Here is a 15,997-nt window from a genome sequence, read left to right as displayed (position 1 = left end):
CCTGAGTCCAGTGGGGGTGGGTTTTGGTTTGATTGCCCCACTGTCCGTCGCTCTCCTTATTTTGTACGCGTTGCAGTGGCCCAGGGGTTTTAGCCTTTAACTCACTCTTTTTGTGATTTATTATGAATTTGATTGATTTGATTTGTGCATACATGCACCATGTCCTCCAATCATCTTTTCCCCTGTTTGTTTTATAAGTTTTTTCGTTTTTTCTCTTTGGATCATCAATCCTCGCAGAAGCAAAACGTGTCTCTATAATTATTAAGTATTGGAATTTTGGGTCACGTAGGGACCCCCCCTTAAGCGAATAACCTATATGTCTTGAAATTATTGTTCAATCTGAGCTTGGCTCCAAATGATCCTTCTAGTCATACGACCCATTTCAAAATACGGTTTCTATGTGAATGAGTCATCATGGGTTCAAAACATGGTTTGTAAAAACAGTATCGGTTCTTAAATTTGTACTAAAGTTGGTCTTAAAATGTGGTTCTAAGTGAATTTTTTGAAATAATTAAAATCAAACCATGATGTTAATCGACGGAAAGGAGAGCTTTAAGCCTTTTGAACTCTAAAGATGGTCTGATGTCAAATCATTTGAAAGAGGAAATATTACTTTAAAAGTAACAAAACCAAAGTGGGCATGGTCGGTTGGAGGTTAGAAGGGTCAAGAACAAGCATAGAGATGGGGAATACGGAAAGGGGTTCCCATGGGCCCAGACTTCCTGTGCATGACTCAACTCATACTGATTCAGTCGTCCACTGCTTCATTGACATTGTTACTTGTACTGTCAACAGGAATACAGGATAGATATTTTCTGTTTTTCTCGCTCGCATTTAATATTTGTGGAGACTGGTGGAGCAGTGGAAATGAAAAATAAGACAAGTCACTTACAAGGCTGAAATAAAGAAGTTATCCACTTATCCCCAGCACATGAATGAAAAAGATGAGAGAAGCTTTAGAAATTAAATGAAACATATGAATGGAATGAACAGTGAGGGAGGTGACAATTGAAAGCGTGGGAAGAGAAGCAATCACTTTCAATGAAACCTACTTTGCATGTACATCAGACAAAAAACAGACGGCTATTATCAGGCCCCATCTGCTGCAGTGGGACCTACCCCACTTCCATAATGTGAGGACCCCTCTTCCTCTTCCACTCGTTTTTCCAGTAGGATGATGACACCCACATGGAGTGGCCCACATCCACTCCCCTAACCCAACCATAAAAATAAAAAATAAAAGCATTCTCTCATTCACAGTCGATACACACTGGACTGGACAGACAGTTGACAGCGTCAACCCTCCCCTCATCCTCATTTTGCGCTATCCAACCCATTCTGAAAACAACCCCACACTCCCCCATTTCACTTCTTACCTGAACAGCCATCAGATGGTGGTCAGGCAACAGTTTAAAACAAACCTCCCCCTACTTGTTTAAAGTGCATTGGCTGCTAGTTGAGAATGTATACACTTTGTTTTTGCTTTCTGGGCTATGTTTGGATTGTCCATTTACATTTCAGTTCCTAACAAACACCTCATGATTCCTATATTTTCATGAGACTCAACTCCTTTCTTGGTAAAATGCTTCATATAGTTCCCCAATTATACACTCTCAATTTAAAAATAAAAAAATAAAAAAATTGGAGACGCAATTTCCTCTATTTTGTTTTGGTCGAAGAGGAGCACACGGTGGAGAAGGGAGGGAGGTGTTCGAAGCCAGCACTACACTACACACATGTCTCGTCCGTTGTTTTATTTTCCATGAAAGGGACTCCCATCCCAAAAGGAATGGTGCCACATGTGCTTCATTTGATGCCTTTAGATGAGACTGGGACACACTCCCAATTTTCTTTTCTTATCCCATCTCTTCTCACCAATCAAACCAAATTGTTTCACCATTTTTACACAGAAAAAGAAAAAGAAAAAAAAAAGTAGTAGATTCTTGGTATAAATCAATACTAGACATTGTAAAGGAACACCAGGAATGACTTGATCAGAAGAAAATAATAAAAATACAAAGAAGGTTATCCAACCGGAAATTATTTACCTCAATTTTCTCACCTTACAATCGCAGTTGCCATCATCAACACTCAAAATCCAATTATTTGTACCACCACCTCAATGATCGTTATTCATTGTTCACTTGGCCAGTTCCATGTTCTTGGATTGATCTTCTCCACCATTACTTGTACGGGAAGAGAAGGAAACTTCATTCTCATCGTTTGCAGAAAATCAGACCAAACCTTTCTGATGAGAACTCTTCAGTTTACTCCACCTGGGATCATGGATAGCATCAGCCTAAACAAAGAGGCTTCTAAACTCTGCACAAAACTTAGCAAAAAAAATATTAAACTACAACCATGTGTTAAGATAGTGATAAATTATTATGACAAAAAAGGGTTTATATTCTTAGTTTTATTAAGATATTAATGGAAGATATTTTGAGCTTATCTTAAATATAGCAAACGGAATTAATTGAACGAAAATCGTCTAGTCAAGAATTTAGAATTTTTTGTAAGAATTAGGTGGTGTTTGTTTTTTTTTTTTTTTTTTTGTTGAATAGAAAAAATCAAATAGTCTGAATTGGTTGATATTAATAAATTATTTTTAACTAAATATAAAAAATCAAATATTTTAGTGTTTTCTATTCAACAAAAAACAAATTTCATCTTATGAGGTATTTGATGAAACTTAATACTTATTACTTAATGATTTAAGTTTAATTATATTTAAATTATTGATATAAAACTTATTACTTGATTTTTACTTTAAGTATTAAGGTTTTTTGATAAAATTAACTTAAAATTTATTCTAAATTATTAAATCACTATTAAGTTAATTATTTTTACTTTTTTTAAGTTCTTTCTAACTTTAAATCATATTATTAAGTTATTTTATTAAATATATTTAATTTATTTAGTGATATAAATTAAGTTATTAAATCACTTTAAGTTATTAAATTGATTTATTAAATACCGTTAAAGTTAAAAATTAATATGGCAAGAGTAAGACACAAAGACTAAGGCCTCTGGTTCCAATCATACAACCCATGAAAAAGGAATAAAAAGGAAAAAGGAAAGGAAAATAAAAAGGATAAAAAGGGGAAAATACTTTGTAATAAGACAAATATTAGAAAAGAATTTTATATTTAAAAAAGGAAAATGGGAAAATGATGAGATATAGGCATTGTCTTTACTAGGAAGGGTTCGAGGGTTTGAAATTTAGAGCGAACAGCATAGCTAAAAAAAGGCGGCTTGTGACTCTGAAAGGAAATCCAGCAATTTGACACATATTAGAAGGTGGGAGAATAAAAGCCTTAAATTCCAATTATAGCTCATTCACAAGCCACCAACCTGCTTTCCCATGGAACAATCTCGGGGAGACATTGAACCAGAGTTCAATCTAAGGGAATGGGCTCGCAAGGCTCGAATCAGTAGGGAAAATACCACTTCAAGAAGGTTCTCAGCATCAAACATCAGAAGAGAAGACACAAGGTCTTTTAGATCAAACATCACCATCTCTAGCACTGCTTCTTCTCCTGGATACACCTTAAGAGGTACTTCAATCCCCACTTGCTCACCTTTGTTTTGGTGCATTGCTTCTCATAGAAACTCTTTCTAACCAGATGAGATCGACCCTGCAACATACTCATTCACCAGTGCTCTCAAAGGTAAGGCTAGTAAAATCTTTATTTTTATGTATATGTATAGTTGAAGAACCCTGGTTCTGGTTGTGAGGATTCTGAGTTTTAAATGAATTGGGTGGCGGTTTTTTGCTAATGCAGCGTTGCAGGCAAGGTCGGGCTACGGTTGGGAGTGCTCATCACCAGATGGGTTTGCTTTAAATTCCAAGTGGAATGAAGCAGAGAAATATATCTGCAACCCACTCTCAGGGGAGGTTCCAATGGAGTGTCTGTCTGCAAAAACACTCAGTGGGCGATCCTTTCGGAACTTCACAAACAGAATTACAATGTCTGCGCCTCTTATTTACCCTTCCCAGCCGCGACAACCCCAAACAAATCATTTTGCAGCTGCTCCTACAACACAGGAAAACTTTGTCCAATTTCCTATTCAAGGTGTCAAAACCCTTTGCTTTGTTCACACTTACTGTTTATCCATTTGTAGAGTTCATTTTTATGCTGGCTTGAAGCATACTATCTCTCATATATTACAGAGAAGAAAATGGAGGGCATGACCAGAGATGTGGGAACCCAAAGCACACCACCTGATCGTAGTTCAAGTAGTCCTAGCCCCACTTCCACCCCTTCCATCATAGAAAGATCATTACAGCGATGTCGAGCAGAAGGCGGAGAATCACCCAACTCTAATGCCAAATTGAAATCTGAGGAAGAGGTAGGTTCTTTGTTAACATTTTCAAATGAATTGTTTACATGACTGATACTGCTTCTATCACAAAACCTCCTCAAATGAAATTCATATGATCGCCACTCGAAATTTTAGGAATTTATGAGATTTCATTCACATTAGATAAATCCTCCCTAAGGTTTCTGAGACTATAATCACTATGGTCTCTCAAGGTTTTGAAATATCAGCATTCTTTTTCTTTTTTCTTTTTCTTTTTCTTTTTCTTTTTTTCCATATTTATATGTCCTGTCTTTAGCGTTTTATCTTTATCATGTTGATGCTTTAACTATTTTGCATATCCCGCCTCTCCCCGTCCTTGAACCTGGGGCTTAAATTTTTTTGAAGTTTATATTATATTCCGGTTGACTTATATGCTATTTCTATGTGGATTTGAAGTTCTAATACATCATTATTTTGCCTAATGACCTCACAACCCTAGAAACAAGTTGTTTAGTTTGAAGATTTTCTGCCAAACCGTTGGCTTGGCTTGACAAAAACTTGTCAAGTTGGTAACATGGTGTGTCTGCGGATGGGACAAACCAGATTTCATGGTCCTGATAGGTGTCCAGTAGAGGGTAGTGGCCTTACAAGGTGGGGGACTGATATAATTGCACCCTATAGCTTTCATCGGCATATGCAGGCTAGGTATATATGCTCCACAGAAGCCATAAAGTGAATTAGCCAAAACAGCCTGATCTCCAGCACAAAGTCACATAATCTTGTGTCTGTTTGGGCTTCTGAGAAAGGTTTTTTTTTCTGGCAATAAAGCATTTTCCCAGATGAAAAAACACTGTCCAAGCAATGTTATCAACTTTTCCCTAACCTTTTCTTGAATCATTCATGAACTCTTTTTGTGCTTTCCCTTTTCTTCTGTTTGTTCTTTTGTGGAGTCACTGAAGATGCCTCAGTGGCAATGCAGTAGAAAAGATTCTTCACTCTTCTTTCTTTTTCTTTCTCTTATGCTTTTGGGTTATGGGAGGGTTCCCAATGATTATGCTTTATGACTGGTTTCCTCTTCTTTTTGGGAAAATGGCCATGTGTTTCAGGGCTGTTAATTAAATGATGTTATCCTGCAATCTATTATTGCAGGGGCTAATTTTGCTGCTTTCATGCATAATCCAATTTCCAATTTTTGTGCCTTGAATGGTACTAGTCAAAATAAAATTACCTCTCTTGCAATAAGCCAATTAAGAAGAATCTATTTTCATATGGTGGACCGCCGTATATGCTTCTCCAAAAACTGAAACATTCATGTCCTTCATGTACACAAATGGATTACGGTGTTGAGTTTTACTCTGCCTTCAAATTGTGCTCCTTGACAGTCTCTGGTACTATGAACTGGCTGGTCCCCTTTCTCCTCTCTCTTTTGTACAAGATAAACCTAACTTCTTGTTTCAAAATTCACTCCTGCACTTGAACCAAACCCTCAATCTGGATTTCTGCAACTCAATTTATAGGCTTTGCACACTGCCCCTCATTGACCAGCAATTACCCAACATGAAGGAACTAGTCCCAAGGTGTTTACTGCATTAATCACAAATTGCATCTTTTTGGGCTAGAATGAGCTGCCATTCATCAAATTGGAGGATTGTGTAGGTGGGGTTTGGATTAAAAATGGAGAAGCTAACCCCGCCCCCACCCACGTGCAGGTTGGTCACCACCTAACTGACCTTGTCGGTCCCCTTAAGAAATTTTGAACTCTAGACCAATCCATGCTGAAATATCTTTAGTGCTATCCATACCAGTAGAGAAGCAGGGGCATTGTGCTCACTGTGTTTCTTCTAAGCCAGACAAACTAAAATAGAAATGGTTTCTCTAGGATGGTTAGGTATAGTTTCAGAAATATACCGGAAAAACCAAAAGAAAAACATATATAGTTTTGGAAAGAAAAGAACTTTCAAAATCCAACTAAATGCATACGTAGGTGGGATTTACAAAAATATAGAGTAAAAATCTGACACTGATGTGCATACACATGGCTGCAGGTAGAGGTGAAAGATACAAGAGAGAAAGAAGAAACAAAAAGAAAAGAGGAAGAACAGATAAAGAAAGAGAAGCAAATGTGCAGGTGCAGGCAAGGTGGGTGCTTGTCATGGAGGAGTCTGTGGATGAGGAAAAGGCACAGAGAGAAACACAAACCGAGAAAGAAGAATATATTTCTTCAACATATTAAAGGGTGTTAAAAGAAAAAAAGGAAAGGAAAAAGGAAATTGAGATTGTAGGTTGGGGGAGATTCCTCTATCTTTTTCCCTGTTTCTGTGTGTGTGGGGGGGCAGAGATATGGCAGGGGACAGTGATGTAGTGGTAGGGAAATTTAGAGCAATCATGAATGGACAGAGGTGAGTGAGGGGAGAGAGTCATCTTCTTTGTTTGTTTTTTGTTACTGTTGCTTCGATGTTATGTTTTTGTTGTTCTATTTTGGCTTGACAGCTTTCAGTTCACGTGCATATGCTTTGTTACCATGCAATTCCCACTCCTCTTCTTTCTTCTCTCAACAGCCCATTGAGGATTTTAATTAGCTGTCTCTCTTGCATTCCATAAACCTTATCCTTTCTGACACAAATGAATCTACCAACCAAACCCACCTCAGCTTTGCCACAAAAATATTTTGAAAAAGTATTTAAATCTAATCTTTCTCTAAGATATTTATCAAATCAGTAACTGTAATTTTAACTTTATGCTTAGAATCATGTCAGTGACTGATTTCAATCTTAAAGCTAAAATTATAATAGGTGACTGTAGCTTTGACATCAAGAGAAAAAAACACACAGATGCATACTAACGTGACAGACAAGTACTACTGCCATGGATATTTTGATAAGACAACTCAATTTAGATTTTTTCTTCTTTTATCAAAAATCAATGCATTTGTGCCAAACTTGCTTATATAAGCTGTAAGGACAAATGCATCCATGAAAGCATTAGAAGGCTGTACCTGGCACCCAAGCATGAGCATGAAGCTTAAAATGAGAATATGAAAAGCTGTCCTTTTAATTTGTTCTCGAAAACAAGAACAAATGAATAGATTGAAGCTTGCACACTCTACTTTTAACTATGATGTATGTCTAGGAGATTCATGTAGAATGATACTCAAAAGACAAAAAAATAAATGAGGGGAGATGAGGATTTTGGTTGGAGGATTACCTGATCCATTGGTACAAGAAGTGGATGGAAATGGAGAGGATGTGGAAGGAAAAGGGGTGGGCTGCAAGTGAAAGGTTGATAGAATTTTGGGAGTAGTGGGAGTCGTCTCCAATATTTATAAACTTGATGCGTCTGATGTGGCCAACATCCATGTGAAATCCACATGAAGTTCAGGTGTTCATCCACGGCTTTCTTTGTAACCATTTCGGTTTTTTATGAGTCTTACCCATTCTTCTTACTTTGCTTTCAACGTATTTGGGGTTTTCCCACTGTTAAAACTTCTCCATTTTTTTCCCCTCTCTTCATCTGTTCAAAATAACACTCGAGGGACCAGGCGCAGTCTGTCTGACTAAGCCAAACACTATGGACTCGATGACCACTAGATGGCCCATATTTGTACCCAGGCGCAGTCTCTAAAGTTGAGGTCACAGGATCAATCCATGCGCCTAACAATGTCCAAACATCGGAATCTGTGCGCCTAACAATGTCCGAACACCAGTGCACAAGGCTAGAGTGTTTGATCAGTGGACATGGGTATTTGGAGACCAACCTAATATTAACAATCTTGTCCTTACTATGTATGCCTGGAAATGTCTAGGTGGATATGTTATTATAGAGGTCTAGAAAGCATCATATGATGTAATAAAATAAGTTTTTATTAATAAATTTATTTATAATGATTTTTGTTCCCATTAATATCCTTGATTGCATTCTTTGTAATCTAATATTTGAACTTATATTACTTACATTGTTTATGTCTTAGGTATAATAAAAGTCACACAAAATATACAAGTTATATGTTTCTTACAAGATGATAAGTTATTTATACTACAAGAAAAATGAGAAATAATGACGTTTTTTACGCGTCAAAAAAGGCAAAAGATGACGCTTCTCTAAAGAGTCCTCTTCGGCTCTATTATTATATGTGTTAGCCAACAATGACACTTCTAGGAAGCGTCATCTTTGATAAATACTTTTAATGACGGTTAAAGAAGCGTCATCTTTGAATAATGTTAATAACAACACTCATAAAAAATGTCATCTTTAAACATATTCTAGTGAAATAATTTTTACAAAATTAGTAATCTTGATACTTATTGGAGTGTCATCTTTAATAAAATTGATCAATGACACGTTCAAAAGTGTCATCTTTGATCTATGTTAACAATGACACTTATAGAAGTGTCATTTTTGATCATTTCATATTAAAAATGATATTTATATTCTATTGTTAAAATAATGATTTCATATATATTAAATAAATAAACTCAAAATCAAATTGAATATTACTAATAAAGATATCTTCAAATATTGATATATAATAACCTAGTTCAAACCATTAATGTAGTTACTTATATACAATAATTGCATACAAATTTGTAAATTACATCAAAATATTTTGAATAACAATTTCTAATTCTTTCAACAAGAGTACAAATATTACTGCAACAATTATTAAGATTTATATTCTACAAAAAAATATTGTTCAACCTTCAAATGACTAATGATGCAATCTTCATGGTGGTTTTCGATCGACATCACCTCTTTTAATAAATTGGGTTCTCTTCTTTTGGCAAACCAGTTTCCTTTGCATCCTACAAACAAATATAGGAAGAATTAAAAACTCATAAATTATACATGCAACAACCAATAAATTTCATAAAATTTTGAGAGGAAAAAAAAAAAAACTAGAAGTAATATAAAATGAAATGAGAAAATTTTTAGAAAAATAAATGAGTTAGAAAAAAATAGTTAGAGCTAATCACTTGAGGATAAAATGTTGTTCACTAATTAAGTAGAAAAACTTTATAATAAAATAGTGATTCCTCAATAAATAATATAAAGTAAAATCTTCAAGAGTAACATATTTCCAAATATGATGTAACATCAAAAAGTTAAAAATTAATGAATCACGGTACACTAAAACAACAAAAAGATTAATGAAACATAATATAAATAACTAACCAAAATAAATGTTCTACAAGCAAAGTTGTGAACATAAAAAATTCAAACATACAAAGGGCTTCTCTAGAGATTCAAAAACTATAAATAAGGGGGGGTTATCATTAATTTTCATGTTATATTTTCTTAAAAATTTTCAAATCCTGAAATCATGATAGGTTAGACTCTAGACATGACATCTTTTTCATCAACTTTTTTATAGGTTGCTTTCTAATAGAAGAAAATTAATTTTTTCATTCAATCATCACTTTTTTTTTTTATTGGTCAAATGGAAAAACAGAAGAATGATATCTTTTTTAGTGGTACACTTCCATTGATATCCTTTGTTATGTCATGCAAGTGCATTCACACACAATATTTAGTGCATAGAAGAATGACAGAACTTGGTACACAGGCACATTCACCCAAAAAAAATAAGTTAAAAAAAGCAAGACATCTTATAAGTGTTAACATACCTTTTCGATGATAATATCAATCATTGGAGACATACGTACCAACTTCTTTACCATCATACCTCCCCAAAATGGAATATATGAAGGTATTGATACTTGTGGAAAAATGTCAAATAAGAAATTAGCTTTTTACCACATTTTTCTTTAATTAGAAACACATAATTCATTTTGCAAAAAATGAATGTACAATACAAAATTCTTGGAGAGGAACTCAATTGCAAAAATAAGACAATGTAGAAGAAAGGAAAATCTAAGAAAATGATAATTATTTAAAAAAATCATGTGTACCTTGTAGACTATTTGAGTAGATGTAACATGTAATTTATAGAGATAGTATGTCCCCTCATGTGATCCTCAAGACTTATGATCATGTAAATTGTGGTCACAGATTCCTTTAGTGGAATTTGACATATATTATTTGTAAATTAAAGTACGTTAATTGGTCGCATAATAGGAGAATTTGAGATTTAAAAATTGTAGAGGTAATCTTAAGAGGTTAATAGCATCCATCTTGTTAGATTACAAACACTAGTTTATGGGAAGTTTACATGTAATTGTTTAATAGGTCATAAATCCAAGCTTTGCATCTCAATATAATTTTATAGGAGATTGCAGTACAGTTGAAACTATTTAGTATAGTATTAATTTACCTTCATATTTGGATTATGAGGGAGTCAATATTTTCTTATGGGTTTCAATGGTCCCCGCTCGAGCACGTATTTTTTTTATTAGTACAAAGACTTGAGGTTTTATGAAAAATTAATCATTTACATGTATAAGGGTGTTTTGACAAAAGGTAAGGTTGTACAGGATTTTATGATTAACTATTTTTAACTTTTCTATACTATGTTAATTAATTAATTGGAACCCAATAGGACTAAGTAATTAATTAAGACTTAATGGAGTAGAGTAAGTGACTCAAACCCAAGATGAGCTCAAGTCACTTAAGCTTATAAAGAGAACTATATAAACCCCCTTAAGAATTTAGGGTTTCATAATTTAGATTGTTGTCTTCTAAAGAGAGCCTCCATCCCCCTCTCCCTCAAGAAGGTTGAGTATCCACCTCATGCAAGTGCCAAAATCTAGAGATTAGAGTGATTGTAGGGAAGATTATCACGGTAAACAATATCATCTTCTTCAATTGGATTTTTATCTAGGAACATCCAGATTAAAGGTAAGTGTTTTTTTAATACCTAGATCTACAATTTTGATGTTATTTTTCACTTTCATTGCATAGATTTAGTGAGTTTATGTTGATAGAGAGTATGCACCTATGATCAAGAATGAAAAAATCGTAAGATAACAAAGATATTTCATCAAAATTTCAATATTAGCCATCACTAAAGCAACAAATAGTGGAGAATTATCAAACAACCAATTTTTCAACTATTTTTCACAACTCTTGCTGATATTTCGGTATGTTAGAAAAATGAGGTTAATTCAACCTAAGGTAATTACCCTAGAAATGGATGAATAGGGTGATGGTCTATTTTTACAAATTTAAATTATATGAATGTAAAAGACAATTATATGTAAATTTATAATAAAACAATATAAAAACAATTGCATATAAAGTAAAGAGTAGGAAAGAAAGAATGCAAATCCAATATTTTTATAGTAGTTCGGCACAACCTGGCTTACATCCACTTCCCTCTAGCTTCAATCTCAAGCTTGAGGTTTCACTAATTCAAGACTCCTAACACAAGTCTTCAATCAATACAATTAGATTATGGTTCCAATTCACCCTCTTGGACTTTTGGCTCCATGCACCCTTTACAATTCTCAAGAGATACCCCACTCTTGAATAACCCCTCAAGTGATACCTCACACTTACACTTTTCTTCTCAAAGATTTACAAATAAGGATAAGAAATATTCTCATAAAATCCTAATATAAAACTTTAGACTTAAATGATATAAGAAAACTAGGATTGAATGGTGCACTAAAGATATGCAAGTTTTAAAACAATGTTGCACTCAAAAACACTCTCCCAGAGCTCAAATATATTCAAACAATGTTTAGGAAGGTTAAGTTCTTGAAATAATGAATATTTGATTCTTTTTATAGAGGAAAACAACCAAAATAGTCGTTAGGGATTCAACCGATCGAGTTTGTGGTCGACCGGTTGACTAACCGTTAGCATTTAATGTTTGGCATATGACCGTTAGACCTCGACCACCCCTTGACCAGACCTCAACCTGTTAAGGTTCAATCTCGATTGGTTGAGGTCCAACTTTGACTGGTTGAACAAGCGTTCTAGAAGAAAGTGAAGGTTTTTGCACCCTTCGATCAGTTGAAGTTAATAGGTCGATTGTTTCCTCATCCGATTCAACCGGTTAAGTCGTTTTTGGCTCAGCAACCATCATTTTCAACTTAAAACCTTTTAAATAAGTTTAGAAAACATTTGACACAAGGTTTTAATTGAAAACATGAAATCATCCAATTTTAAAGGATTTAAAACAAAATTACTTTTGGATGATTTTGGTACATAAATTAATAATGTAATGCATGAAATACCTAGTACACCAACAACCTTACAAAGAGATCCTATGAAACTTAGGTCTTGAAAAATACTTCTCTTTGAGGTATTCTTCTTCTTATTTACTTCTCTTTGGCTTGATTTTGTCTTTGTGATTGCCACTTTAGAAATCGTCTTACCTAATCACACTTGAAATATAATCATTAATTTCAAACCTTATTTTGTTATCATCAAAACCAAAATTAACCAAACTTTGGTTTCACACGATATTTATTGAAAAGTTTTCCAATTTTTTAACATATTCCCAATTTTTTGATTGGTCAAGCAATCACTCTTTGTTGCTCTTTGTTCAATGAAAAGACAAAATGTTTAAAGTGAACCATTAATAACCATTGAGGCAAATTCGCCTTTAATGATATATATGTACAAAAGCATATATATTGAAATCCATTATAAAAACAAAATATTTAAAAGAATATTTTAATATATTAATTAATTCTAAATTATTTTATTTTTAAATTTAATTTAATTAATTACCAAAAATATAAAAACTATTATGATAATTTTCTTAACACGTCTTTTTTTTATATATTTTATATACTAATTAAATATAAAAAAATATAAATATTAAAAAAATTATTCATATATCGTCATTTATTTTATATCATTGAATTAAGTATATCATTATTTTAATATTAAATATATTTTCAAGTTGGACATATTATTGTTGAATGTCACAAATTTTATTTTATATATCAAAAGGTTCATTGATAATTCCCGATATATCTATAAGATCAAACTATCGATATATAGGTAAAACCAATATTTTCATCCTTATTTATGATCCAAGGTTGCCCCAATAGTGGCGTTGTTAGAAGAAATCAAGTTGATGACACAATTGTGATAATGGGTGCACCGTGGGTACAAAGAAAGAGAAAGAGGGTGGTAAAAAAGGTGAAGACCATAGTAGCGCATAGAGGCTAGGTGTGGAGGTGGACAACATGGGTGGAAAACTTGGAAGAAGGAAATGACAAAAAGGATAAGAGGGATGAAGAATAAGAAAAGAAAAAAGAAAATTGAAGATAAATGAAAATGAGTGTTTAGGAGGCAAGATAGTGAAAAAAAATGAAGAAATTGAAAGAGAAAAAAAAAGTGTGGCGACTATGAGTGGAAAATAATGGGATAGAGAGAGGATCATATACTTAGGGTTTGAAAATGTCAAAAGATGAAATGGATGGTCAAGATGAAACCAAAAATAAAAGGTCAAAATGTGATCTTCCTAATGAGTGTATGAATATAGGCTTGAAAATTAGGTTAAAAACTTAATATAAATGGATCTAAAATCTCTAATCCAAAGGGCTTAAAGTCAATATAAAAGTGAAGTTTTTGGATAAATTTTGGTGTCTACAAGCAAACTTCCCCTAAATTGGTATTCACAATCTAATAAGATATAAACTATTAACCTCTCAAGATTACCTTTACCATTCTTGAGTCTCAGATCCTCCTATTTTGTGATCAATTAATATACTTTAATCCCTAAAAGACATATGTCAAATCTCAATTAAGGAATTACTATGGCGACACAAATTTCATGATTACAAATCCTAAGAATCATCTAAGAGGGCACACTATCTATAGCTCTACAACCACTCAAATGCTAATCTAAGGACTCAAGCATTGTCACTATATTATCTACTTTGAAACCTCATTTTTCGTCAGGATTCTTTTACAAAAACTCTATTTTCTCCATGAATCTTATCCTTAAACTTGTTAGATGTTATGGAATGTCTAGATCTTGAAGAATGAGCCTTTTAAGATCCTTCATTCTCTCTTAGGATCTCTAAAGATGATATAAAAAAAAATTACATAATTGAATAAAAAAACTTAAACTCCTTATGAAGTCTACAACTCATCTATGAAAGCAATAAAAATTTAGAATTACATTAAAAATTAATTTTGTACTCCTTATGGAATTTAAACCCTATCTAGAAATCATAGGGCTACTAGATCTAAACACAATAGAAGCATTCTTATGAAATGACTTATATTTAGGTATTATAAAACTATACCTTTGGATCTGGATGTTTGAATTTCCGTCTTATTCCAACTAACACAAATATCTCAAAAACTTTGTGATCTTCCACCCAATGACCCTATCTTTGATCCTTAGTACATGTGTAGAGTGGCTACACACTTAAGAAAAAAAAAGATGGAGACTAAGGTTCTTTCTTTCTCTATAGAAGAATGTAATGAATAAGTTAGCTATTCCTAAACCCTAAGGGGGTGTTTGGTACGTCGGAATAGGAAATGGAAATAATATTTTGTTTCCTTTCCTATTTCTTAGTGGAATGGAATGAATTTGATAATTTCATTTCTAGCATTTGGATGAACTTAGGAATGCAAGATTGGAATGATTATTTGTTTTCATTCCAATGTTTGATAATAATAGGAATGGAAATGAAAAAGAAATAAATTTACAATAATATCCTTACATATAATTTAAAATATTTTTTTATTTTTACTTTTATTTTTAAAAAAATAAAATTTGAGAGGTTTTTTGTTATTAAATAATAAGACTAAAATATATATATATACTCAATAAATAAAAAATTAACCATAAAAAATCGTATAACCCTAATGCACAAATATTCAATTATTATTTTTATTAAAAAATTGAATAATTTGTCATGGTTAAGTAGTTATAAAATTATATTTTTCAAAAAAAAAATATTTATTATAATATTTAAATTCTCAAAGCTAGCAAATGTTTTTCCTATTTTCAAAAGAGGAAATAAAAGAATTCAAATTTATTATAATTTTCAACAAGTATCATATCTGATAAAATCCATAACCTTAAAAAATTTTAAATATTTTTTTATCAAAATTTTAAATAATTTGTCATGCAAAAAAAGCTATAGAATTATATTTTACTAAGAAAAAAAAAGAAAAAAAATATAAGAACATATAAATTGTCAAAGCTACCAAATACTTATTTCTTATTTGCAAAAAAGGAAATAAAAAAACACAAACTTCATTATAGTTCTCAATATAAGTATCATATCTACTAAAATCTACAACTAGTATATCCTCCAAAATTAAGCCATCAAATCAATAAAAAAGTTCATAGGAAATTGATGAAACAAAATCCAACCTAAAATTTCTATCAATCCAACCTAAAGACAATAAATCAACAAGGATGCAACATGGAGATTTATGGGGTTTGAAGAAGTTGTTTTGCCCATTCAACCTTGAGATCTTCATCTAAATTGAACAAAAGTTTTGTTTTTGTTTGTTTTTTTCTTTTTATTTTTTTCCTAACCATTAAAAATTTTCAATATTGTAAACACGTGAAATCGAAAAATCTTTTTCCAACCATTTCAATTTTTCTCTCCAGTTTCCATTAATACAAGATAAAGAAACATCAAAGATTCTAAACATAAATTAATAAATAAAAAATTAATCGATTTATAGAGAAGAAGAAACACATATAAAGAAGTAGAAGAAGAAAGAGAAAATAAGGTAAAGCTGATCGAAGATGTAGAAGGGAGTTTTCAGAACCTAGTTGCAGCAAACAATGACGAATCCTAGATCTAAC

At 32.6% G+C, this 15,997-nt stretch overlaps 1 protein-coding gene and 1 long non-coding RNA gene across 2 annotated transcripts; one reads left to right on the top strand and one right to left on the bottom strand.

Annotated features, from left to right (window-relative positions):
* Positions 1–3,048: 3,048 nt before the first annotated feature.
* LOC100248073 (uncharacterized) lies at positions 3,049–6,824 on the top strand. Its single transcript, XM_059742662.1, has 5 exons — positions 3,049–3,557; positions 3,627–3,671; positions 3,786–4,076; positions 4,175–4,357; positions 6,355–6,824. The coding sequence occupies exons 1-5, from the start codon at positions 3,365–3,367 to the stop codon at positions 6,546–6,548; spliced, it is 906 nt and encodes a 301-aa protein (XP_059598645.1). The 5' UTR covers positions 3,049–3,364; the 3' UTR covers positions 6,549–6,824.
* Positions 6,825–8,949: 2,125 nt separating this feature from the next.
* LOC109123898 (uncharacterized) lies at positions 8,950–10,242 on the bottom strand. Its single transcript, XR_002031742.2, has 2 exons — positions 9,927–10,242; positions 8,950–9,104 (listed from the first exon to the last, which is right to left on the bottom strand). It is a non-coding gene; the product is annotated as an uncharacterized LOC109123898 (long non-coding RNA).
* Positions 10,243–15,997: the final 5,755 nt, after the last annotated feature.

Source organism: Vitis vinifera, chromosome 14, assembly GCF_030704535.1.
Source record: "Vitis vinifera cultivar Pinot Noir 40024 chromosome 14, ASM3070453v1".
In the NCBI taxonomy this organism is placed as follows: Eukaryota; Viridiplantae; Streptophyta; class Magnoliopsida; order Vitales; family Vitaceae; genus Vitis; species Vitis vinifera.
Note: the sequence above shows the minus strand (reverse complement) of the source record. Positions and strands in the feature narration are given on the sequence as shown.